Consider the following 26,729-nt stretch of genomic DNA (forward strand, 5'->3'; position numbering starts at 1 on the left):
ACATACTGTGGAACTGATCGCATAATATGGAACTTGTCAACGATAGCTAACATTGTTCTGTTTTTTGTGCCTCCTTGTTAAATCGCTGATCTTTAACATGAAGCAAACTGGGCCCATTCTGACTTCTCACTCCCTATGACTGGAAATAATGTTCTTGTCCTCTGTTGTGAGAACCATAATATTGCAGACATCAACCAGTAGCGTAGTGGGGAGGGGGGTGGGCTTGTAGTTACCAAATGATGATAGAACACAATGAAGGTGCTTGCATGACTTGTCATTATAAGGACACTGATACAAGTGAATCACAGATCTGTTGGATCTACAATTACATCTCTGAATGTTTATTTACTTTATGGGGGTGGTTCTAACCCCAAGTAACACCCATATCCCCAGGCCCCGATTTACAAATGGGCGGACAGGGCATTTGCCCAAGGCGCCAGTTTTTGAGGGGCGGCGGCCGGCGGATCGAGTAATTATGGCCTGCGTGAATTACGTCTTCAATTCATTACATTCAAATTACTTTCACTGTCCGACTCGTTGGCTGAGCGGTCAGCGTACTGGCCTTCGGTTCAGAGGGTCCCGGGTTCGATTCCCGGCCGGGTCGGGGATTTTAACCTTAATTGGTTAATTCCAATGGCACGGGGGCTGGGTGCATGTGTTGTCTTTATCATCATTTCATCCTCATCAAGACGCGCAGGTCGCCTACGGGAGTCAAATAGAAAGACCTGCACCTGGCGAGCCGAACCCGTCCTGGGATCTCCCGGCACTAAAAGCCATACGACATTTCATTTTTTACTTTCACTTTCCACAAATTATTTCAATTCATTTATTAGCCTATACAAATCAATTTAAACTATTCTAACTTCAAAACCGGAATTTAATCTATATATTAAAATTTTATGAAGAAAAATTAATAACTGCAAGCAATAAGAAAGGTATTATTTAACTCGTGCGAGTGCTGAGTGGGCAGTTGTAATTCGTAGCTTCGCAACCCTGTTAGTCTAGACAGCCCTGTCTGTTATTGGCTCGTGACGGATCGTGTGCGTATCATTGTTTACATCCGCTCACCATCAACCTGATAACCTCACCTAGCCAACTCATTGTCTCGTGTAATTCTTACATGTTTTTCAGTATTTATCCAAGAGTAAAAAGTTAAGTGGTGCTGAATAAAAAATAACGCGTTGCTAAAAATCAGAGTGGCGAACTTGAACTACTTAAAGTGCCTGATTCATCTTCTATCGATGATCTTGCTACTTGGAACGTCAAGTTAAATTAATTAGTTGAGAATATTATTAAACATCGTCCAAAACAAAAACGTAATGGTGGACTTTTCGAAATCTCTGCGAACTTACAATGATGGTAAAAGAACAGTGTCTCAAAACATGTATAAGAGTACTCTTGCTAATGGAGACGTTGTTTTAAGAGATTCGTTATTGTATTCACAGTCAACTGGGAAAGTATTCTGTATGGAAAAATATTTTTTTCAAAAGCATTTTATGTAAATTAACTGAGTAATGTTTACAGCTAAAAACAATGTATTTTAAATCAGTGTGCGAAGTTTCATGATTCTAACTCGAGTAGTGTTAGTTACATAGCGTTTCCTTTGATATTGTTGTAAAACTCATAATCTTGAAAACAGTAATCTTTAATTTATAAACAATTATTTTTTCATAGGGACAGAAAAACGAGCAGATTGGTGGGGTGGGGGGTGGGGCGTCTATAGATTGTTTGCCCAGGGTGCTAACTACTTGAAATCAGGGCCTGCATATCCCCCGGCTATACCCATGATATTAACACAACACTGAATCCACAGTTTGTCTATTAGTGTTGTGTAATACCATTACATGCAGGAACATATTTAAGGAAGTCTTACAATTGGTTTGCACTGAATTTAATGTTAGAAACACTTCTTTATACAGCTCACATCACTTTACAAAAACATAGCGGCCATTACTCGCTTCCACTGTTTTTTTTTTTTTGTCCAGCATGTGGCACTACCAGCAAAATGGCTGACAGTATTGACAGCAAAGCCTGATGCAACATACTCCCACCTTGAGTAGCAGAAGGCTACTCAACAATACCAACAAATACAAACCTGCTGCTTACAAATCAAGTCTGTCAGGAACTCTCACCGCTCGACCACTTCGAGTAACAACTGGATCACCACTGTTGTCATCCTTTGGTACACCTGAAGAATCACAGTTTCTAGAGAGCACAATAGGGTCATCAGCAGACACTTCCAAGGGATAAATCCTTTGTATTGGACGTAATAACTCGCCTTGACCAGTTCTGAGCTTCACTGTTCGGATGACGCCATCCTTACCTGGTATAACTTCAACTATGTATCCCAATGGCCAGTCTATCCGCTTGAGATTGTCACACCCAATCAACACAACGTCCCCCACTGCTACAGTACGGGTGCCCTCTTTTTCACGATGTAACACTAACTGCCCCAAATATTCACTTCTGAATCTTTTCCTCAAATCCCTTTTCAAAGTTTGTCGGTACCTATACCTCCTTTTGAGGCTCTGAGTGTCTATCGTATCGAGATCAGGAACACCAATCTCCCTTATATCTTGCAGGAATAAAGAAGGGGAGAGAGGCACTAGCTCAGAACCTTCTTCCATGATATAAGTCAAAGGTCGAGAATTCATCAAACTCTCACAATCACATAATGTAGTCATCATCTCCTCGTAAGTAAGACATGACCTACCCAATATCCTCTTCAATAAATCTTTGAGGAGACGTATCAAGCGCTCCCACCATCCACCCCACCAAGGTGCACTGGGGGGGATTAAAACGCCATTCAATACACCTAGCAGTGCTGTACTTAGATATATCCTCCCAGTTCAGAGTTCGAAGCAAATTAGAAGCCCCAGTGAAGTTCGTCCCATTGTCACTGTAGATAACAGAACATCTTCCTCTGCGAGCCACAAATCGACGGAGTGCTTGCAAGAATGCTTCTGTCGAGACTGATGATATCAATTCCAGATGGACAGCTCTAAACACTGCGCAAGTAAAGAGGCACACCCACATTTTAATCCCACCTTGTAGATATAAGGGTCCGGTTAAATCCAGTCCAACAATCTCGAACACGGCAGCATCCCGTACTCGACTGGATGGAAGTGGAGGTGAAATAACTTCAAGATGTCTTTCACTGTGTCTCTTGCATATGACGCACTTGGACAAAACCGACCTGATAGCTTTCCGACCGTTTAAAATCCAATAGCGTTCCCTGAGGTTATTTAGCAGCATTTGCAATCCTACATGTCCTTGTATCTTGTGTTCTGTCATGATTAACCTCTTCACTACCACGTGTTGTGATGGAAGTACTGCAGGCTGACAAAAGTCTTCATGGTCATCTCGGTAGGTGATCTTTGTTTTCAGCCTAATTATTCCTTCATGGTCTTGAAATACTCTGAGCGTTCGCAGTCTGTCGTCCCTTAACCCCGAAAAGGAGTCCTCTTGAATAAACCGAACAACTCTTCTTTCTGCAGTGGCATACTCTTCCACAGTTAATTCACTTCTCTGACGCAGATCTGTAGGTAAGCGGCTATTGCGTATAAACCTTAGCAACCACCCCAACATGCGGACAATTCTTGTAAAATTAGAGAAGTATTTGAAATACCAGTCCTTTTGGTCCTCTTAAACCAAACAGTTAACATTCACAACAGCTGGGGATCTAACCTTTTCCATGTTGATCTCATCTTCTTTGGGATCATCATTGCAAGCAAACCACTTTCCTGGTGATTCCTTCAACCATGCAGGTCCCTCCCACCATCTAGAAGCAACTAATTGTTTAGCTTTGCAGCCCCTGGAAGGTAAATCTGCAGGGTTAAGTTCCCCTGGGACATACTTCCAAGATTCAGAGCAAGTGATTTTCCTTATTTCGTCAACTCGATTTCTGACAAAGACTGTCCATTTGTCTCCCCTGGTAATCCATGCAATTACTGTAGTAGAATCACTACAAAACAAAGTCTTCACATTTTTCCATCCCAATCCGTCCAGAACAGACTTCGCAAGCCTTGCTCCTGTAGTTGCAGCCATAAGCTCCAAACGAGGCATAGAAATCTTCTTTATAGGAGAGACTCGTGTCTTGGCCGCCAACAGATGAAGCTGAACGTTGTCGCTTGTCTCTACCCTGAGGAAAACTACTGCAGCATATGCCTTTTGACTGGCATCACAAAAGGTGTGTAACGTGCATTCCTTTATATTCACAGGTTTCTGTACCCATCGGGGGATGCCAGTTTCTTCTAACTGAGGGAGTTCTTCATACCATGACAGAAATTCTTTCTTGATAGCATCGTCAACTTCTGTATCCCAATCAAATTCCATCTTCCACATTTTCTGCAGGAGCAATTTAGGACACAACATAACAGGGCAACTAAAACCTATAGGGTCAAACACTTTGTGAGAGATCGACAGGATTGTTCTCTTGGTAATGGTGTCAAAAAGAAAATCTCTAATCCAACTCATGTTAACTTTGAGTTCATCACTTTCTCGATTCCACAACAAACCCGGTACTGCAGAATAAGAGTTATCATGAGCACTCTGACACTTGTCACCTGTCCATTCCCAACCCCTAAGCTCGAATTTGGCCTTTGCCATGACTTTGACCGATTCTGACATAAATGCATTGAGCTCAGCTTCAGTGTCCACACTAGAAACAACATTATCAACATAAAAACTGTGCAGTAACTTTTCTTTAAGAGAATGATTTGAATCCTCTTCTCTCAATAAGTGGTGTTCGATTACAGATCCTAAGAGGAAAGGACTACACTTTACACCAAAAACGACTCTTGCGTGCCAGAATACCCTAACCTCCAGTTTTTCATAACAGTTCCACCATAAAAAACATAGAAAGTTCCTATCTTCAGGGTGGATACCAATCTGTAAAAATGCACGTTTAATATCAGCAACCACTCCTATCTTCTTTTCTCTAAATCTTAACAGAACATTTGGGATGAGTTCAATCAGATTCGGACCAGTTTCAAGACATTGATTTAAAGATGGAGAACTGCCTAGTTTTGCTGAAGCATCAAAAACAGGTCTGATTCTGGTAGTTGCACTATTTTCCTTTACAACTGGTCTATGCGGTAAGTAGTGATAACAATGAACACGTTCAGATTCAGGCACTTCTTCTATAATTCCCTCAGCCAACCAATCTTCGAACACTTCATTGTAATCTCGAAAAAGGTCTTCAGATAATTTCTTCCTCATCGAACCCAGTCTTCTTTCAGCAAGATTCAGGTTTGATGGCAAGGCGGGATGCCCCTCAGTCCAAGGTAGCCGAACTTGGTATCGACCTTCTTCTGTGCGATGAACACTTTGGAGGAAATGATCTTTCACTGCAATTTCTCGTTCCTTCTTCGTAACTTTCTCGACAGGGTCCGAAATGCCTATTACATCCAACCTCCACAAATCAGTAATACTTGCCTCTTTAATAAACATGGAAGTTACAAGCAAGCCTTCATTTTCTTCACTTCTCTTGGTATTAGGAATCTTCCCCATCAAAGTCCAGCCTAACAATGTCTCTACTGCCACTAAACCACACGACAGCACTTCTCTTCTTCCTGTTAAAAGTTTGCCAGCCACGTCCGCCCCAATAAGTATTTCTATAGGCCCCAAACTTTCCTCATTATCGGTGATATCTATCTTCAATTTCTTTAGCTCGTTTATCCATTCCCCTTCCGTAACATGCGAAATGTCTCCACAGATCACTTCTTGGTCTAAAGCCTCAAAATTACACCGAAATTCATCGTTCAGGTCCCCTACACGCACCTTGTAAACTTCATGCTCATTCCGTTGCGTTGTTACACCACCAAAAAGAGAATGTGAGATGATCTCCTTTCGTAGTGAAGTGTAACCCATCTTTAAAGCCGTCTTTCGCAAAATGTATGACTTCTGGGAGCCTGTATCCATCAAAGCACGAACACATTCAGTCTTTTTATCAGATCTTACATTTACGCGAAGAGTTTGTAACAACACCTTGGGCGAAGCGGAAACATTTGCCAATGTGATTTCCTGAGTTGCATATTCTTCACTGTTGCTAACTGGTTTGGGGACATGTTTTTCTAACAACTGTCTGCACATTAAAACAACATGCTTCCCACCACAAATTATACATTTCATGTTTTTTGCCTTGCAATTCTTTACCATATGCCCTGACTTCAGACACATATAACAACACCCCTTTTCCCTTAACATTTTCTGTTTACTTTCCATTGACATTTTTCTAGCGGAAAAGCAATCTGCACTGGTATGATGACCCTCACAAAACACACATTTGTCATCCTTACGTTGATTTGATGTTAATAACCCCATAGCTGTAGGAATGTTGTCGTCTGAATCCTTCCCCTTGTGCTTCAGTTTTTCTTTTGCCCCTTCACACTTTAAGTCAAACCCAGATGTAGCAAGGTTTATTCTCTGTTCACCCTCCACCTCCGACTTCAGGAATTTCATTAACCCCTCCAGACGGTCTTTCGCATTTGTAGCGGAGGTGAATGGAATACTGCGTTGCCAAATTCTTAATAAGTCTTCGGGTAGGCACGATTCAACAAGGGGAAATAGCATAGAGGCACACTTGTCCGTTGTGACACCAAGCGATTCTAGTGACCTCAACTGTGTTTCCAACTGATCATAAAGTTGAGACAGTGCAATTCTGGATTTGGATTGCGAGGCCTTGTGTAAAACTAACCTCAACAGTTCACGTACATAAACCTCCACAAGAAGATCTTCTTGGCCAAAACGAGATTTTAGGCTTTCAATTGCTTTGCTGTAATTTATTCGTATTGGGGGGAAGCTCTCAACCACCTGCCTAGCACATGATCCTTTTACTGTTGCCTGTATTAAATATTGAAATTTATCCTCCACAGCTATTTCGGGATCTTCATCTATTTTTGAGAACTGACTCCAGAATGGTAACCACTCCTTTAAATCCCCTCCAAAAGTGCGGAATTCTAACTTCGGCAACTTGAATTTCTTGGTTTGTTGGTTACTAGACCTACTAGCAACACTGCCTGCTTCATATTCAGTTTGTTGAACATGTATTCCCGAAATACGCAATTTAAGGTCCAGATACTTTTTCTGATACTCATCAGCCCCTTCCATTTCCTTGTCAATATCAGCCTCGTCATCGTCTAATAACAAATCGAGCACTTTCGAATCTAGTTCGTTCAAAATCGCTATCTTACTTTCTAACAAGGTGGATAATGATTGAAGTTCCGTAATATTAAGATTTTCCTCTTCAGTCAAATCACTAACCTGTTTAGCAATTTTCGTACACGAAGTCCTTGTCGCTCTCCTATGCTTCAGTAATTTATCGAGGCTTCCGTGCTCCATGTTCCTTGTGGGTACGATGATTCTTCCTTCTTCAAATCGTAAATATCCTGTCACGGTCGCCACTAAATGTTGTGTAATACCATTACACGCAGGAACATATTTAAGGAAGTCTTACAATTGGTTTGCACTGAATTTAATGTTAGAAACACTTCTTTATACAGCTCACATCACTTTACAAAAACATAGCGGCCATTACTCGCTTCCACTGTTTTTTTTTGTCCAGCATGTGGCACTGCCAGCAAATGGCTGACAGTATTCACAGCAAAGCCTGATGCAACAATTAGGGCCTGTCTATAAAATTAAAAGTGAGCTGAGTGTGTTTTTTTTTTTTTTTGTTTGTTTGTTTGTTTGTGTGTGTGTGTGTTTGTTTGTTTGTTCGGTCGGTCAGTCGTCTGTATTTCTTATTGTAGTGCAAGGGCTCCCAAAGATTAAGTTTATAAATGTGATTTTCATCATCATTTCCCCTTGACTAGTTCATTCCAGTGGGGCTAATATGGTTCCTTTCCACTTTTCTTGGTCATTCCTCCACTCCTCATTCAGTGCTTGTGGTCAAGTTCATGTTGCATTCTTCATTTAGCCTTCAATTTGTTCTTGGTCTTCTTTGACCCCTCTCTTCCCTCCATCTGCAGTTGCTAACTTTTCATTTTGTCAACCTCTTTGCTTATCCTTTGGTGTGTCCAAACTACTATCTCAACCATTTTCTCTCTAACTTATCATTCAACTTCTCCACTCCCCTGTCTTCTGAAACCTGCTCCTCAGAACTTCATTCCAGCTGCCTGATATGGATTTCCCCAGTTTTTGTCACAGGCCAAGTCTCTGTACCATACATTATTATGTGAATTCTAATTCTCCTGTGTATATTTTGTTGCCTCTTTTATTCCATTTCATATCCTGCTACTCTCAGATTCCCTTTTGCCAGAGGCATCATTTATGTCACCTCTTTTCAGCCACCTATGATGTAAATGCTATCTTCATTGATAAGTTATTTTTCATACTAGTTCTTGCTCATGAAAGTAAAGTCAGCTTGAAATCAGGAGCGGATCCAGGGAGGGGCTTCGTGGGGCTTGGTCCTACGTACCACAATGGGAGAGAACCAGATTAATGGCCTTGCATTAGCAAACATCCATAAAGAAAGGGAAATAAATATTGAACATCTCTTTATATTTATAACAGGTCAAATGTTGATTCATGCGAACTGCTAATATGCAACTGTACGTTGTAAATTTGATTCACCAGTAGTACTTTAAACATCATTTAATGGAATTTCCTGGAGAAATAAATATCAAATTACCTTACTATACTATAGGGGCCCATGACCTAGATGTTAGGCTCCTTTAATCAACAAGCATCGTCTACACTATACCATAACAATTTCTTTAAAATAAACATGGGAAATTTCATCACTACGGAAGTAAAACGTTCAAATTACTCGTTCTTGCTTTGTGGTATGTTTTCTTTTTTAAGTTAGCCCTTCCTTTTAGGGAATCCTGGATCCACCTTTGCTTGAAATTAATATGAAATTAATGAGTGAGGCTACCATAAATGTACAGGTGTTACGTGGTAATATGGTATATTCTTCATACATATCCTAGTTAACACTGGCATCCAATCTAATAATGCTTTGCTTTTATGACTTTCTCTGCTTCTGCAGAATCAGATGAAGAGGAATTTTTTGACTGTTCAACTGAAGCCCCCACGGAAGGTGGTGATGATACAACACGCAAGAGAAGTCGCCAGAAACGCTCTCTCTGGAATCGACCAGAAGGCCGGCATACCAGACATGATCATTTGCGCTTACTGAAGACCGGTGATCATCTTTATATTCCACTCTTACAGGTAATTGTTGGTTAAAATGAACCTTTCACTATTCAAAGGCAGAATTCTTTGCATAAATAAATAAATAAATGAATAAACATTGGATGTAAATAAGAAGAGTGCAAAAAGTGGATAACTTAGAAATAGATGAACTCTATAGGATCATTGATTTAATTGAATGCATGTGATATTCTTAGAAATTGCTTTCTGAAGATGACAGTAATTTTTGTGACCTGTAGACATTGTTGCACTAACAGTATGCATGGGATATGTAATACTTCTTAAAATTATTTTTAATACATTACTTGCATTTATTTGAATAACCCATTTTACTTTAAAGTTTATTATAAGATTTTGGAATCCTTTCTGTGAGTCATTTGTAAAAAGAACTTATGTGGTACAGTTCTATTTTCATATTTAAAAAAATCTAGTATTGTTTAGTCATGAGGATCAATTTGTTATTTTTGTGTAATTAGTTATAGTTTGTGTATTTTCCTGTGTACTGACAGTACAGTTGACCCTGTCATGACTGACTATCACTGAGGTCACCAAAGATTAGCTTATGATGATCATAATATTACCACTGTTCTCCAGGCTGATATTAATGAAGAGGATATCAATGATGAAGATACAGAACGAACTCTGTAGCCAGGGATGCATTCCAGGTTGTGCTTAAATATGAGATCAAACAGCATGTAATGGTAGCATCTGTGGATGTTAACATTGATGATTTCACAGCCCGTTCTTGTAAGCGTTTAGGCTTATGCCGTGTGAAGAAAACAAGGTGAATTCTTTACGCTTTGCAGAGAACTTAGTTCCAAGTCTTCAGAAGAAAATCTTGACTGTTTACAAGGAAGACTTCTATAAAGAAGGTTTGAATTTAAGAATGCTTTACCATTGGTCATAGTAAGTGTGGTACACTCATTCATCACCAGATGGCTCGCTGTATGTTGGCACAGCACTAGTATTCCAAGCGGGAGGTGATGACACTATCTAAGCTCCAATTATTATGTTCCTAGTTACACCATGTGTGCGTGCGAAGTAACAGAATGGTCATCAGATGAATCAGGGACAAATGTGGTAGAAGTAATAAATAGAAATAAAAATAATAAAATAAAATAAAATAAAATACAATGAACGACACCCAGGATGGAAGAATAGAGTAGAAGAGAGCTGAAGAATGGAAAGAAAGTGTGTAGAAAAACAGAGGGTAATGTGTGTGAGAGGGGTGGGCAGAACCAGTGTACACACGTTATGAAAGTATGACATTAAATACACAGCCTGGAATGAACCATCCGGTGATGACGAACGTACACCGAAACAAAATAACAGTAATGAAAGTACGTATATCCTTAATGTCTGGCAACCATGTATTACCTAATTGATAGCTAGTGTCTTTGTTAAAATTGTTAGGATTTTTATGTATTTCCATAGCTTCCCATATAATCCTAAACCTGTAGTGTTTAGTGTGGGTAAGAGCTCAAACATCTTGGAACACTATACTTCATGATGCGACGATAGGGCTCAGCTAATGCTAACTTGTCTGGCTGGTTGAGACGGATATTTTGTTGGTTGTTCCTTGATACGAGTACCAGTGGACCGGCATGTTTAGCCAATGTATACCTTGCTGCAAGTACAGGAAATTTTGTACCTGCCAGGTTTAATAGTGGAGACAATTTGTCCTTGCTTTTACCTAAACTGTAAGCAAAATTTTCTTGACATGGTATAAGCCCAAAAGCCTGTATCATGTCTACATCTATGGATGTGTTGTGACTAAAGAAATGGAGGAATATATTTGCATAATCAAGAATTTCTTAATTTGAAACAAAAGAACATTACGAACTTTGCAAGTTAATTCATTTCCATAAAGTAATTTTTGTACATTTTAATATTTTATCAGGCATAGTTTACAGAACTGTATTCAACTGCAGTCAGTTCACTAAACACATGAAAGAATAATATTTTAAAGTCGGTACACTTGATGATACCTTAAAGTGCTTGTGGAGGCTGAAAATTCTTCAAGTCGTCGGAAATTTATGGTATAGGAAATACTACTTTGTCTCAAATAAAAAAATAAAATCAGCTGTACCCCTTCCATTTAGAAGGAAAATGTGACTTATGCATAGCATTAGAAATCTTGTCTTTATTTTTAAGATGTTTGACAACGTATTATCTGGCATGCCAAATTCCACTGCAGTGTTTTTTTTTCCACTTCTTTAATTACTTCTGTTTTTCACTTCCACTTAAAGTTTTCAGCAAATGTTTCTTCTTCATGGCACTGACAAAAGAATGTTATGGACATTGGAAGTTAATTTATGTCCATAAAGTAATTCTTTTACTGTACTGTGTAGAGCTTGAGTAACCCAGCTGGTCAAGAATTTCCAAATTAGACGTCACCCTGTACTGTAAACACCTTGCCGAGGCCAAAAAATATTGCTTCTGATTGAGACAGCTAAATAAAATTCAGGAAACTCAATTGTCAGAAATTACCAGTGTTCCTCCCCAGTGAGGCATGGGTTCATTAGTTGGATACAGCACCTTCCCAAGACACTGCTGGCTAGCATGCCAGTAGCGACACTACTGCAAGCTATCCTGTGATAAGCACAGTACTAGTTTGCTGACAGTTGCGAAGTAGCGTAAAGTAGGGTTTTAAGCTCAGTAGTGCAGCTACTCAAGGTTACAAAGTGCAGTAACATTAAGATGGTATGGCATGTGGCTAGTTGAACAATATACTCTGACTAAAGTGTAGAGAATGATTATTCTTGTGTAAAGAGATGTTGTAAGTTTAGTTTTCTATTGCAGAAACCAGCTTTATATGAGGGTAATCAAATATGGTTAAGCATAATATTCTGCATAACTCAGAGTTAAGGAAAAATAACTAATAGATAGATAGGTAGATAGATAGATAGATAGATAGATAGATAGATAGATAGATAGACAGATAGATAGATATTGCCTTTATTTGTGGCAAAGGTAGGGCTCAAGGTCCTCTCTTACACTAAAATACTGGAAGAATATACAGGGAGTATAGTTTAAGACTTTGTAGGAGAGTACTGAAGTGAAGAAGCACAGAGGTGCAGTGCCCGCAAATGGTGAGCGGACATAGTCATTTCAACGAAGCGGCATGATTACATCTGTTGAAACTAAATGTAACTGAACTCGCCAGCTATATACTGCACATGCTCAGGTCAAACAAACAAATCAGTGAGTGAGTGAGAGCATCACGTGCTGACAAATGTGAAATAAAAACCAGTTTCCTGAGCTACTCGCTGAAGTGACTTACGTGGACTGACTTGAGGTTTTGCCTGTATATCTTCCAACCTCTCCTTTGTGAGAGCTGTTCTCCTTTGCTGTTTTATATTATTAGTTACGGAACCAGTACTCTGCCACTTGTGAACAAGTTGTTGCATGTAATGTTTTGATGGTACTGAAGAACTGGGAAACTGTGAACGGAAGTTTCAAAGCCACCTTTTAACTGGTTTCTTCTTCTTGTGCAAATAACACTCGACCAAAAGTATCCTCTGTGCTGTATTGTACTTAACCATTGTGATGATAACCTCACAACACACCTTAAAAGTCCAGTAGTTACTGGGGAACTGCTGCATCAGCAGTAAAGACTTCTTATCACACCAAGCTTGACATAAGCCATATGGCACTCACTTGTGGATTCCCGCGGTCTGTGAGCGGAAGAGTAAAGTCGTAGATTATATTTCCTATACATCTGCATAACTTATAATTACAAATACAAATAACACAACTAATATTAATAATAATAATAATAATAATAATAATAATAATAATAATAATAATAATAATAATAATAATAATAATAATAAACATAACAGAATCCTTAATTTGAATTTTAAATGAACAAAAATACACTTAAATGAGGTAACTATGCTAATCATTCATTCCTTCCACAATAAATCCAGCAACTCGGCAGGATCTACTCAGCAAGTGCTCATGGCAAGCCAGTTTAAACTTGTGATCAGAGAGAATGCCCATAATGTTTGCAGGCAGAGAATTCCATGACCTGAATGCAGAGATTATGATGGAGTGGTTACAAACAGCCATGTGGAGTATGGTTATGTCAAGACAGGAGCTAGATCTTGTATTATGGTTATGACAGGACGAAAGAATAAAAAAGTGAAGAAAGATACTCGTAATTGGGAGTATTAGTAGAATGTATTTTGTGTGCAAGTGACAGCATGTGAAGTTCATGGCCACGACAGCTCCTTATAATAAGGTGATATGTGAGCATTATATCGTAGATTAAAATGAAAGATATATCTTATGCAGTTATTCAGGCCCCAGTCCAGTTTCTTGTTACCGTTGTAGGTTATTTCAGTCAACACAGTGTCTCAGTAGTCAAATATAGGTAGTATTGGAGATTGAATTAGTTATTCTTTCAGTCAAACAGAAAATACATTACAGAACTGTTTCAGTGGGTATAAGCGTTTATGAACTTTAATATATATGCTTATCACCTGTTAAGTCAAGTTTAGAGTCTCAGTCATAATAATTCCTATGTTAGTCACAGAAGTAGAGTAGGGTATGATGGATGTCTCATTGTTTGAGGGATTATAGATGTCTAGATATAGGATTTAAATTTCCTCTCTCACTGAAAGAAGGTTTTGGGTATAAATTTCCTAAACAAGTTTGATAATTTCATTGTAGGATTTGTCACTAGGTTTGCCTGGGAAACACATATTTTTTTTAGCAAAGTGTAAGTCTTAACCCCCACTATGTTAATAAACTGGGAACTTCAGTAGCGTCCTTTATCTGATTGCATGGTATGAATAGCTCTAGTCTTGATACATGAAATCCACTTTTCTGCGGATCTGTTGAATGGTCCGATATTGCAGAGCATTCCTACCATGTTGTTCTGGTGCATAGTAGAAGAAAATAACTAGTTCTGAGTTCCAATAAATGAGTGCACCTTACTATACTGATTATTCTTGATTCAACATATCAACACTTTACTGTACTCGTTCACCAAGAAGCACTTGTTCAATTAAGAAGAAATTGTGTGTACCTTATTGCTGAAGAGGATGGTTACCTAGTTGTACAGGGAGTATAATTTAAGGCTTCATAGCAGAGTACTGAGGCATAGGTGCACAGAGAAGCAGTGACTTCGAGTACAGTGCCCGCAATGGTGAGCTGTCATAATTGTCTCAATGAAGTGGCTTGATCACGCCTATAGAAAAAAAATGAAACTGAATCCACCAGCTATACACATGCTCAGAACAACTGAATGAATAAATGAATGAATGAATGAATGAATAAATGAATGAATAAATGAATAAACAAACAAACAAACAAACAAACAGAAACAAACAAACAGAAACAAACAAACAAAAAGGACATGCAGCTCTCTCTGTATGAATGATGTACTGATGATGGCTTCCTCCCAGGTAAAATAGTCCCCCATTCGGATCTCCGGGTGGGGACTACACGAGGGGGGGCGATCATCAGGAAGATGTATACTGACATTCTGCAAGTCGGAATGTGGAATGTTAGAAGTTTGAATCATTGTGGTAGATTATAGAATCTGAAAAGGGAGATGGATGGACTAAAGTTAGATGTAGTTAGTATAAGTGAAGTACGTTGCCAGGAAAAACAGTATTTTTGGTCAGGCGACTACCGTATTATCAACACAAAATCAAACAGGGGAAATGCAGGAGTTGGTTTAATAATGAATCAGAAAATAGGGCAGCGGGTAAGCTACTATGACCAGCATAGTGAAAGAATTATTGTCGTCAAGATAGACACCAAACCAATGCCCACCACAATAATGCAGGTCTATATGCCTACAAGCTCAGCGGATGATGAGGAAGTCGAAAGAATATATGAAGAGATAGAAGATTTAATACAATATGTAAAAGGTGACGAGAATCTAATTGTGATGGGAGACTGGAATGCAGTGGTAGGCCAGGGAAGAGAAGGTCATACAGTAGGAGAATTCGGATTGGGACAAAGGAACGAAAGAGGAAGTCGGCTGGTTGAATTCTGCACTGATCATAATTTAGTCCTTGCCAATACTTGGTTCAAGAACCACAAACAACGGCTGTATACGTGGACGAGACCTGGAGACACTGGAAGGTATCAAATAGACTTCATTATGATTAGGCAGAGATTCAGAAACCAGGTGTTGGATTGCAAAACTTTTCCAGGAGCAGATGTGGACTCTGACCACAACTTGTTGGTCATGAAATGCCATCTGAAGCTGAAGAAATTGAAGAAAGGAGAGAATGCAAAAAGATGGGATCTAGACAAGTTGAAAGAAAAGAGTGTGAGGGATTGTTTCAAGGAACATGTTGCACAAGGACTAAATGAAAAGGCTGAAGGAAACACAATAGAGGAAGAGTGGATAATCATGAAAAATGAAGTCAGTAGGGCTGCTGAAGAAATGTTAGGAAGGAAGAAAAGATTAACTAAGAATCAGTGGATAACTCAGGAGATACTAGACCTGATTGATGAACGACGAAAATACAAGAATGCTAGAAATGAAGAGGGCAGAAAAGAATACAGGTGATTAAAGAATGAAGTGTATAGAAAGTGCATGGTAGCTAAGGAAGAATGGTTGAAGGAGAAGTGCAAGGATGTTAAAGGTTGTATGGTTCTAGGAAAGGTAGATGCAGCATACAGGAAAATCAAGGAAGCCTTTGGAGAAAGGAAATCTAGGTGTATGAATATTAAGAGCTTAGATGGAAAGCCACTTCTAAGGAAAGAAGACAAAGCAGAAAGATGGCATGAACATATCCAACAGTTGTATCAAGGTAAAGATGTAGATAATTTGGTTCTGGAATAAGAAGAGGCTGTTGATGCTAATGAAATGAGAGACCCAATTTTGAGATCAGAGTTTGACAGAGCTGTGAGCGACCTAAATAGGAACAAGGCACCTGGAATTGATGACATTCCCTCTGAATTACTGACTGCCTTAGGAGAAACCAGCATGGCAAGGTTATTCCATTTAGTGTGTAAGATGTATGAGACAGGAGAAGTCCCATCCGATTTTTGTCAGAATGTTGTTATTCCTATTCCCAAGAAAGCCGGTGCTGACAGGTGTGCAAACTACCGCACCATTAGTTTAGTATCTCATGCTTGCAAAATTTTAACACGTATTATTTACAGAAGAATGGAAAAACAAGTTGAAGCTGAGTTGGGAAAAGATCAATTTGGCTTCAGAAGAAATGTAGGAACACGTGAAGCAATCCTGACTTTACGTCTGATATTAGAGGATCGAATCAAGAAGGACAAGCCCACGTACATGGCATTTGTAGATCTAGAAAAGGCATTCGATAATGTTGATTGGACCAAGCTATTTAAGATTCTGAAGATGATTGGGATCAGATACCGAGAACGAAGAATTATCTACAATCTGTATAAAAGTCAATCTGCAGTAATAAGAATCGAGGGCTTTCAAAAAGAAGCAGCAATCCTGATAGGAGTAAGGCAAGGCTGCAGTTTGTCTCCCCCCCCATCCTCCTTTTCAATGTTTGCATAGAACAGGCAGTAAAGGAAATCAAAGAGGAATTTGGAAAGGGCATCACAATCCAAGGAGAGGAAGTCAAAACCTTGAGATTTGCTGATGATATTATTATTTTATCTGAGACTGCAGAAGATCTTGAGAAGCTGCTGAATGGTATGGACAAAGTCTTGGGTAAGGAGTACAAGATGAACATCAATAAGTCCAAAACAAAAGTAATGGAGTGCAGTCGAACGAAGGCAGGTGGTGCAGGAAATATTAAATCAGGAAATGAAGTCTTAAAGGAAGTAAATGAATATTGTTACTTTGGTAGTAAAATAACTAATGATGGCAGAATTAAGGAGGACATTAAATGCAGATGAGCACAAGCAAGGAACAGCTTCCTTAAGAAAAGAAATTTGCTCGCTTTAAACATTGATATAGGAATTAGAAAGATGTTTTTGAAGACTTTCGTGTGGTGTGTGGCATTGTATGGAAGTGAAACATGGATGATAACTAGCTCAGAAAGAAAGAGAATAGAAGCTTTTGAAATGTGGTGTTAGAGAAGAATGCTGAAGGTGAGATGGATAGATCGGATCACGAATGAAGAGATACAGTATCAAATTGGCGAGAGGGGATCGATTTGGCTAAATTTGATGAGAAGAAGAGATAGAATGATAGGACACATCTTAAGACACCCAGGACTTGTTCGGTTGGTTTTTGAAGGAAGTGTAGGTGGTAAGAACGGTAGGGGTAGACCAAGGTATGAATATGACAGGCAGATTAGAGCAGATGTAGGATGCAATAGTTACGTAGAAATGAAAAGTTTAGCACAGGATGGGGTGGCATGGAAAGCTGCATTAAACCAGTCTATGGACTGATGACTCAAACAACAACAACAACAACAACAATAACAACAATAAATAAATAAGTAAATAAATAAATAAATAAATAAATTAAAAACTGAACTCGCCACTAAATGAGTCCGGTAAGATTATAAATGTAATAATTTTCTTGCATTTCATGCTGACCAATATGAAATACCAGGTTCCCGAGCTACACTCCATAGCCACTCATGTGGACTGACTTGGAGTCTTGCCTGTATATCTTCTAACCTCTCTTGTGTGAGAGCTGCTCATTCGGTGCATTCTTATTAGTTACGGAACCAGTACTATACCCCTTGTGAACGAATTGATGCACGTTACATTTTGATGGTGCTGTAGAACCGGGAAACTGTCTACGAAATTTTTAAAGGTACCTTTCAACTATTGATTTCTTCTTCTTTTGCAAAAATTCTCTGTGCTGTACTGTACTTAGCCATTCCAATAATAACCATACAACACACTTTAGAAGTCCAACAGTTACTAGCGAACTGCTGCATCAGCTGTCAAGACTTCTCATCACGCCAAGCTTAACACAAACCATATAGCGCTTGTTTGGTGACTCACGCAGCCTATGAGCAGAAGAGCGAAATGTTAAATTATACTCCCTGCAGTTCCTCTTAAAGCAAAAATCGCCACCACCACCTTATTACAGAAACATACTTGAAACTTCATCACAAAGATAAAATTCACTTCCGTTTTCCTCATTCTAGTCACTGGAATAACGTATTGTACTTTGAAAATATAACACATCCAGATAACGCTGAAACATAACTGTCTTTATGATCAACGATGCCAAAATATAAATATTATATGCCAGAAAACAAAATCTTAAAGAGGCTCATTATAGTTTAAGTCTCATTATGATACAGGTTCTCCACCAATCAGAGTTCAGATTTTCATTATGATACAACTGTTTGACCACTTAGGTAAGGATAGCATCGCACTTGGGCTCAACGCACTAGCTTCGCACTTGTTTCCAAAATCAAACACTTCGGACACACATATTAACATCAATGCACCTTCTACTTCCGATATTCCATAACCACAGGGCACATTCCCGCAAATTAACTTCACCAACTGTACAATAAACAAATCATACTTGAAATAAAGTTAGGTTCTGATAACCTTCTATCAAATCTCTGCAAACATATGACATTGTCTCTGATCCATTCGCAGAAAATCAATAACCCAGCGCATGTGCTCAGCGCTCAGTTCAGTAAACTCAACTGTCAAGAGACATCTCGACAGAAATTTATGAATATTTAAAAAATAGAGTTATAATTATCATCGAGCATAAACAGTCGTATGCAACTCGCCTATAATGGTAATTAAGACACTCATTTGGAAATTATAAAACTCGCTTTGCTCATTTTATAAACGTACTTGTGTCTTAATTATTGCCATTATAGGCTTGTTGCATAATGTACTAATGAATTAGCTCTGTCAGATCTACATAGAACAATCTGGATTAGTCTCTAAGTTCACAATGGAAATAAAAACACTAACCTAGACAAACCAACTGTCACACTTCAAGTAGGATTGCCAGCTGTATAATTCCAGATATCTTACAGTTTGAGACCTCAGATTTTCAGTATGTGTCAAGTAATTGAAAAATGCCATGAGAGGAACGGACAGTGATATTTTTCGTTGATCTAGAGAAGGCATATGACAGAGTACCGTGGGAAAGGATGTCACCTATCTAAAGGATGATCAAGGGTAGATTATTAAAAGCAATCAAAGGCATTTATGTTGAATGAATGAATGAATACTGATCTGCATTTAGGGCAGTCGCCCAGGTGGCAGATTCCCTATCTGTTGCTTTCCTAGCCTTTTTCTAAATGATTTCAAAGAAATTGGAAATTTATTGAACGTCTCCCTTGGTAAGTAATTCCAATCCCTAACTCCCCTTCCTATAAATGAATATTTGCCCCAGTTTGTCCTCTTGAATTCCAACTTTATCTTCATATTGTGATCTTTCCTACTTTTATAAACGCCACTCAAACTTATTCGTCTACTAATGTCATTCCACGCCATCTCTCCGCTGACATCTCGGAACATACCACTTATACAATACAATATATTGTATTGAGTAGGTGGTTGTTAATAAAAGAATTTTATAATTTTAATATATTATCCCCAATACGGTTCCATTATGAGATTAATTACATGTAACATACCCCTTAGTCGAGCAGCTCTTCTTCTTTCTCTCAAATCTTCCCAACCCAAACTTTGCAACATTTTTGTAACGCTACTCTTTTGTCGGAAATCACCCAGAACAAATCAAGCTGCTTTTCTTTGGATTTTTTCCAGTTCTTGAATGAGGTAATCCTAGTGAGGGTCCCATATACTGGAGCCATACTCCAGTTGGGTTCTTACCAGAGACTTATATGCCGTCTCTTGTACATCCTTACTACAACCCCTAAACACCCTCATAACCATGTGCAGAGATCTGTACCCTTTATTTACAATCCCATTTATGTGATTACCCCAATGAAGATCTTTCATATATTAACACCCAGATACCTACAATGATCCCAAAAAGGAACTGTTAATTGGGCTTCAGTAAGAATTGATGGTATAATGAGTTCTTGGTTCAAAGTATTTGTAGGGGTTAAACAATATTGTAATCCTTTTCCTTTGTTGTTCATAGTTTATAGTTTTTACTGAAAGATATATAGTGGTGGGAAGGGATTCAGTTGATTGGAAATGTGGCTTGGTCGTAATGGCAGACAGTGTTGAAAGCCTGCAATCTGTATCTTGGAACTTGAAAGTAGGTGCAGTAACTGTGATATGACAATTAACATTTCAATGAATAAAGTGATGCCAGTAGGGAAGAAACCTTAGAGGACTGAATGTCAGGTCATAAATACAAAATTGAAATAGTAGATCAGGGATGGCGAACCTTTTCCAACTAGTGTGCCTTTTTAACTTTGGTTTATTATTCTCAACTGTCTAGTGTGACACTTGTTATCTGTAATGGCTACAACCCCCACACCACCCCCAACTCCAAATTATGTTTCATAACATGTTATTACATATATATTGTAAAATAATATATTTTATTGCATGTTCCGTGGTTGCATTTTGCCAATACCACAAAAATACATTTTGAAAAATGTAAGTTTTAAGAATACCTAATATTATTTTTAAGCGCCCATGGTAACACACTTTGTCATTAAGTATTATTAGATATAGAAATAAAAAATACTGATATTACTAAAGGACTTTGAGTAAAATCTTGATTCTCAACTTTATTGTGAAACTTGTTGCTGAATCTTAGTTGCCATGTCATTTATTTTAGGTTCATAACTTGTTGTCTTCAATAACACATAAGAAGCATTTAGGTCTGAACCAAGATGGTTTCCAACTGTTGACTTCACAATGTTCTTTGTAGAAAATAACTGCTCAAAGACGTATCGGTAAGTAGCGCTGTAGCAAGTTTTTTCATGGCCGAAAACTTTTGTGGGAGGCTGTTCCACTGGTTAAGTACCTATGAAGTTCTCCAGCTTCTGGAGAGAGTATTCACCATCAACAGCACACTTGATTTTCACCAATACTTGACCAGGTTGTACGAATTTGTTCACGAAATTCAGTCAACACCATTTCTGAACTGTCAGTATCCAACCACTCAAAAAAGTTAAAAAAAAAAAAGGACTGTAATATAGTTCATTTTTGCAATATGAGGTTTTGAAATAAAGTGCAATAATTTATCCAAATCTCGAAATTGGGATATTTTTTTTGTAGTTGTTTTACGTTGCACCGACACAGGGATAGGTATTACGGCGACGATGGGACAGGAAAGGGCTAGGAGTGGGAAGGAAGCGGCCATGGCCTTAATTAAGGTACACGGAAAACCATTTTCAGGGCTGCCAACAGTGGGGTTCGAACCCATTATCTCCCGAATACTGGATACTGGCCGCACTTAAGCGACTGCAGCTATCGAGCTCGGTGAAATTGGGATAATCTCTGGACAAATATTTGTCTTAAAAAATTGAAAACAGTAAACAGTTACACACTGAGAAAAATGACATGCTGCTGACAAGCACACACCAGCCGTGGGTGAGAGGATGGCTTGCCGGCCACATCTGACATTTATCTCACTTGACTTCCGGACCTATCAGTGTTTGCACTTCCGAATGGAACCAGAACTTTGATTTTCAGTATTTATTTCTTAAACTTGAAACACTGTGACTGTAGATGCACAAGATATGAATAGTCTATAGTACAAAACGTACATAAAAAACTTTTGCCATTCCTGCAGTACATCATCTCAAGTGTTTAGGATGTGTATTTTTGTAGGATGGTAGTATAGTAAGAGAAGTTGAATCAAAGTGTAGCAAAACTAATGCAGTGAGCTTACAATTGTGTTCAACAGTATTCTGTAAGAAAGAAGTCAGCTCCTGGATGAAACTATCTTTACAAGGTCTGTTTTCAGACTGTACATATGTACATACATACATATCCCATATCGTTCCATCTTAAGCGATGCGTCGGCGAACGAGGCTTCCCCACCAGTTGCGGTCTCTGAACTTCTCTCCTTCTTCGATGCTATATGGGAGTAAAATGGAGTGGGATAGGCTACCTAGGAGAATAATGGACTCAATCATGGAGGTTAAGAGAAGTAGAGGGAGACAAAGATGATTTCAAGATAAGAGGTATTGGACTGAACTAGGCCACAGAGCTAGTTACAAATGGAGGACCGGGCGAGTTGGCCGTGCGCGTAGAGGTACGCGGCTTTGAGCTTGCATCCAGGAGATAGTAGGTTCGAATCCCACTATCGGCAGCCCTGAAAATGGTTTTCCGTGGTTTCCCATTTTCACACCAGGCAAATACTGGGGCTGTACCTTAATTAAGGCCACGACCGCTTCCTTCCAACTCCTAGGCCTTTCCTATCCCATCGTCGCCATAAGACCTATCTGTGGCGGTGCGACGTAAAGCCCATAGCAAAAAACAAAAACAAAAAACAAATGGAGGATTGTGGAGGTATTTAGTAAATTCACAGATGCTTGCAGACTGAATGTTGAAAGGCATAATGGTCAATAATGTAGATGTATGTATGTATGTATGTATGTATGTATGTATGTATGTATGTATGTATGTATGTATGTATGTACAGTATGTATGTATGTTGTTACTGAGCAAGATCGCCGAGCGAGTTGGCCATGCGGTTAGAGGCACACAGCTGTGAACTTGCATCTGGAAGATGGTGGGTTTGAACCCCACTGTCGGCAGTCCTGAAGAAGGTTTTGCGTGGTTTCCCATTTTCACACCAGGCAAATGCTGGGGCTGTACATTAATTATGGACATGCCCACTTCCTTCACACTCCTAGCCCTTTTCTATCCCATCATCGCCATAAGACCTATCTATGTTGGAGCGACATAAAGCAATTTGTAAAAAAGAAAAAACTGAGTAAGATGAAAGTGAAGAGCCTAACACTAGCAAGTGGAAGCACTGGAGCCCATGTGGAGCTTTGTGAAATCCACGCTCCCAACTTGAGAACGGTGGAGACTCATGCCTTTGAGTCACCTCTTGTAAGAGGCAATCTTCAGTGTAACTGAAATTATATTTTGTGAGGAAATAATTTATTCATTGTATACCATGTAAATTGTGGTTGATTAAAAGGAAATCTTAAACATCTTTGTAAGTATTCTAATAATAATGTTTAAGAGGTATTGCATTTATAAAATTATTATCCTGTATTTATAATATTGTTTAACCATATCTACTTATTTTTAATATTAGCAACCTATACCCAAGACAGAGGATCAAGTAAAGGAGGATGTTGATGTAATGGTTCATCTTGGTACTGATGCACAAGCGGCTGAACTCCGAGCTCGAATTATGAGTGCTTCTCTTCTCTCAGATATGGAGTCCTTCAAGGTGAGCTATAGTTATATCATTCAGTCCAAAATTTTCAGCCCCTATCTGTATACAGATGGGTGTCTAAAGCTTGTTGTTATGGATTTGAAATTTACAGTTGTAATGGATTTAGAATTATTCCTCGCTATGGTACGATCTGTTCAACATTTTATTCATGCGTCCCTTACTATCAGCCTCACGGTGAATTCAAATCTCAAGATTCCTTGAACTTTTTCTGATTTGGTAATGGTGAGCCATCTGGCGGTCGAGTTGGAACTAGTCGTACGAGGTGACCAAGCGGTGCTGCTATCTGGCCGGGAGTAGTTAACACTGCTAGGCCGGTGATCGTGCCTTGCCAATAATGAAATCGATAGCAGTTTTTTTAATAGAATTCTTGTTGCTGAATTGGAGGAGGACGCCTCGAGGGCTGCGCTTCTGGTCCTGGTTTGAGGATGGAGTGTCCGTGAAGAGAGGGAAAATGATTGTGGGATTTGATCCCGGATGAGGATTTCTCCATCAGGGCGTAAGGGCCTGAAGAACTGATTTGTTTTGTTTAAAGAGATTTCATTTCTTCTTGCGTCTGATCTTGTAAGTAGCTTCAAGCATATCTATAATGGTTAACCTACCCCATCGAAGGCTGCTAATTATTGTGTTAAGAGACATGTACACTACTAAACGCTACGATATGTGAGATTTTCTACAGCTGATCTTTTGGACTTTTCGAGCTTAAAATTTTTAAGAATTAAAAAAAAAATCTGGACTTCATCATATCTATGTAATACTTTTATGTAATACTCATACTTTTGGGATTTCAATTCGAGTGTATGAAAGATATTGATGTTTGCTTTAAAGCTGTTATTAAGGTTCCATGTTAATAAAGATATATTTACGTTGCGGAGCTCCCAACTAACTACTATATACGAAGTGTCTGCTTAAGCTTATGATGGTTAACTTCATTTCCTTCTTTAAATCGTAATAATTATGTTATTATTTAAATATATTCAAGCTCTTCCGAGCAAGTAAGAAGAAAAGAATAAGTTTTAGGATGAAAGCTTTTCTGATGAATTACTCGGTACTTGAGTTGGGATTTGATCATGGTGGTTGTCACTCTGTTACACCAACCGTGTAACAGAATACAAACGTAAGGGGGGTGTTGCTCCTTTGTGTCTGACACATGAGTGTCGGCTAATTATTATGTCTTGACTGTCATCTGATTTTTGGGAAGGATTGTTTGCCCGTGTTGCTTACCTTTCTTCAGTCTTGTGTGACTGATTTTATTGAAGTGACTGTTCATTGTGGGATATTTAATTATGGTGGTACTTGTGGATTTATTGCATGTCATTGCATTATTTCTGGCTCATTTCTGAAGTAACGTGGGTTGTGGGTTATGACTGTTTCTTATACCATTTGGGGTAACCGAGATAACCCATTGGAGAAGTTTTCAGCCTGCATATTGAAATATTTGATTCAAGTTTTCTTATTTTGAGTTGGCCTCCCATTACTTAGGGATCAGTATTTGAATTACAGATTGGAAGGTGGTACTTACCTTAAATGATTTGGGTTGATTTAGCATTTTAATTTTGAACTGAACTACATTGATTTATTGTTCTGGAAGATTTTCAGCGCTCATTCTTAAAACTTGATTTTTATATTATAATTCTGAATTGATTTTTCTTTCTTTAATTGCTCGGAAATTTAAATTATTATTATAGAGGTCAGATGTTCGTAAATGATTTTGCCTTATTAAAGTTTTTCTTTAAATTGATCAAGGAATTATTATTTCAGCCAATTAGTTAAGCTTATTTTAAGTTGATTCGCTTGGCCTCTTGTGTCCAGTGCTTCCTCAATCAGCGACGGCCTTTTGTTGGGATAACTTGTAAGTATTTCCTTTAAATTTGCTTATTTATCCCTGGTCGTGCTAACACTCTTGACATTTACCTTATGTTGTGAGAGTGTGGTTGGTAGCAGAGCGTGGTTTTCTGTACAGCTACGTTCCGATATCTTATGAATGCATATTTTTCTTTCTTGTTTCTTGTGAATGTTGGCTATTTCGTCAGACCATCAATATCACCTTGGCTGAAATAATAAGTCAATTGAGACTAGGAAATTAAACTTGTGAAGGGAAAGACAGGCTTGTGTTGAGTGCTAACCTTGGCGTTTTCTGTTTCATATCAAAATGAGTGCACGTGCCGTGTTGTTGCCAAGAATGCTGAGGAAGGGTGAGCTGTTGTACGAGCTCGATATTCGGGGTTTGGTGTCCACTGGTTCTATGGAAGGCGATGTTACCTTGCTTCTGGCAGCAGAGCGTGGTTACGATCCATAACGTAGTGCTGAAAAAAAAAAATCAATCTCATGTGTCTGGCATCTGACGAGAATTTCTCTTGTGTGGATATCTTCTTGCAGTGATAATTATTAAGAAACGTGTGTATCTTGGGAACTGTGGACCTGAATGAATTGTCCGTGGGAAATCTTGGTTGTAAGCGTTGAAATAGGGACAAACTTGGGTTTGATCCGTGTGGAATTAATTGTTATGAATTTCTATCGCCCGGAGCTGGGGATGAGTTTCTGTTTGCCGTGTGCATGAACCTTGTGTTCTTACTGTATCTTAATTCTTGGTTCCTAGGGATAGATTTTTCATTTTGATGATCTTCATGTTTTACTCGTAAGGGTCGTTTGATTCTTAGTTTCATCTTGGGTTCTCTTCCTGACCTTCCGGTTGCTGTACCTCTTTAGGGTTAGCTGAATTGATTTGTAGCCTGGTTTGCTGTTAAATCCTGAAAAATTGTTTCTGTTCCCAAGCTAGTTGAGTTACCAGGTGCTTTTCGGGTCGAAGGGTGATCTTGTGTTCTGACTATGCATCGCTGTTATCATTATTCTCTAAGGTGTTTTGGGCGAAATTGCGACTTGTTTTACTATATATTCTTTAATTGAGTTGTAGATTCATGTAATGTACTTCGAGTGTTCCTTCTTCCGTCCGTTATGGTAAAGTAGTGTTGAGATGATGAAGGATTCATGACCTAAGGAGTGTACATCCTTTTGACCTGTAGGGTATGGTTTCTGATCCTTGTTTTGGATGTGAGTTTTGGTATTATGGGTTTGATTTTGGGAATTATGTTGGGGTGGCATTATGGTTTCGTTGAGAGGTAACTGTGTTCCTCTGAAGTCATAATGGTGGTTATTGCGGTTGTTGTAATGATATTGGGTGGGCACTCTGTGATTTGTGGGATGCTGTCGAGGATTTGTATGTCCTTTACCTTCGAGGCTGACACATCTGCACTGGTGATCATTTGAGTGGTATTGAATTGTTGTTATTGGAGTTACTTGTATGCGGGTTGTTGTAGTATGGACACCTTGAGGAGGT

At 38.8% G+C, this 26,729-nt stretch overlaps 1 protein-coding gene across 1 annotated transcript in view; it reads left to right on the forward strand.

The window, feature by feature from the left end:
* Rab3GAP1 (RAB3 GTPase activating protein subunit 1) overlaps positions 1-26,729 on the forward strand; it is a 452,945-nt gene that overhangs the window by 386,416 nt on the left and 39,800 nt on the right. The window contains exons 10-11 of the mRNA XM_067151789.2: positions 8,993-9,177; positions 23,252-23,389. Of these exons, the coding sequence (XP_067007890.2) occupies positions 8,993-9,177; positions 23,252-23,389 (323 nt within the window). The remainder of the gene's footprint in view (positions 1-8,992; positions 9,178-23,251; positions 23,390-26,729) is intronic.

This window comes from Anabrus simplex, chromosome 7 (assembly GCF_040414725.1).
Source record: "Anabrus simplex isolate iqAnaSimp1 chromosome 7, ASM4041472v1, whole genome shotgun sequence".
Lineage (NCBI taxonomy): Eukaryota > Metazoa > Arthropoda > Insecta > Orthoptera > Tettigoniidae > Anabrus > Anabrus simplex.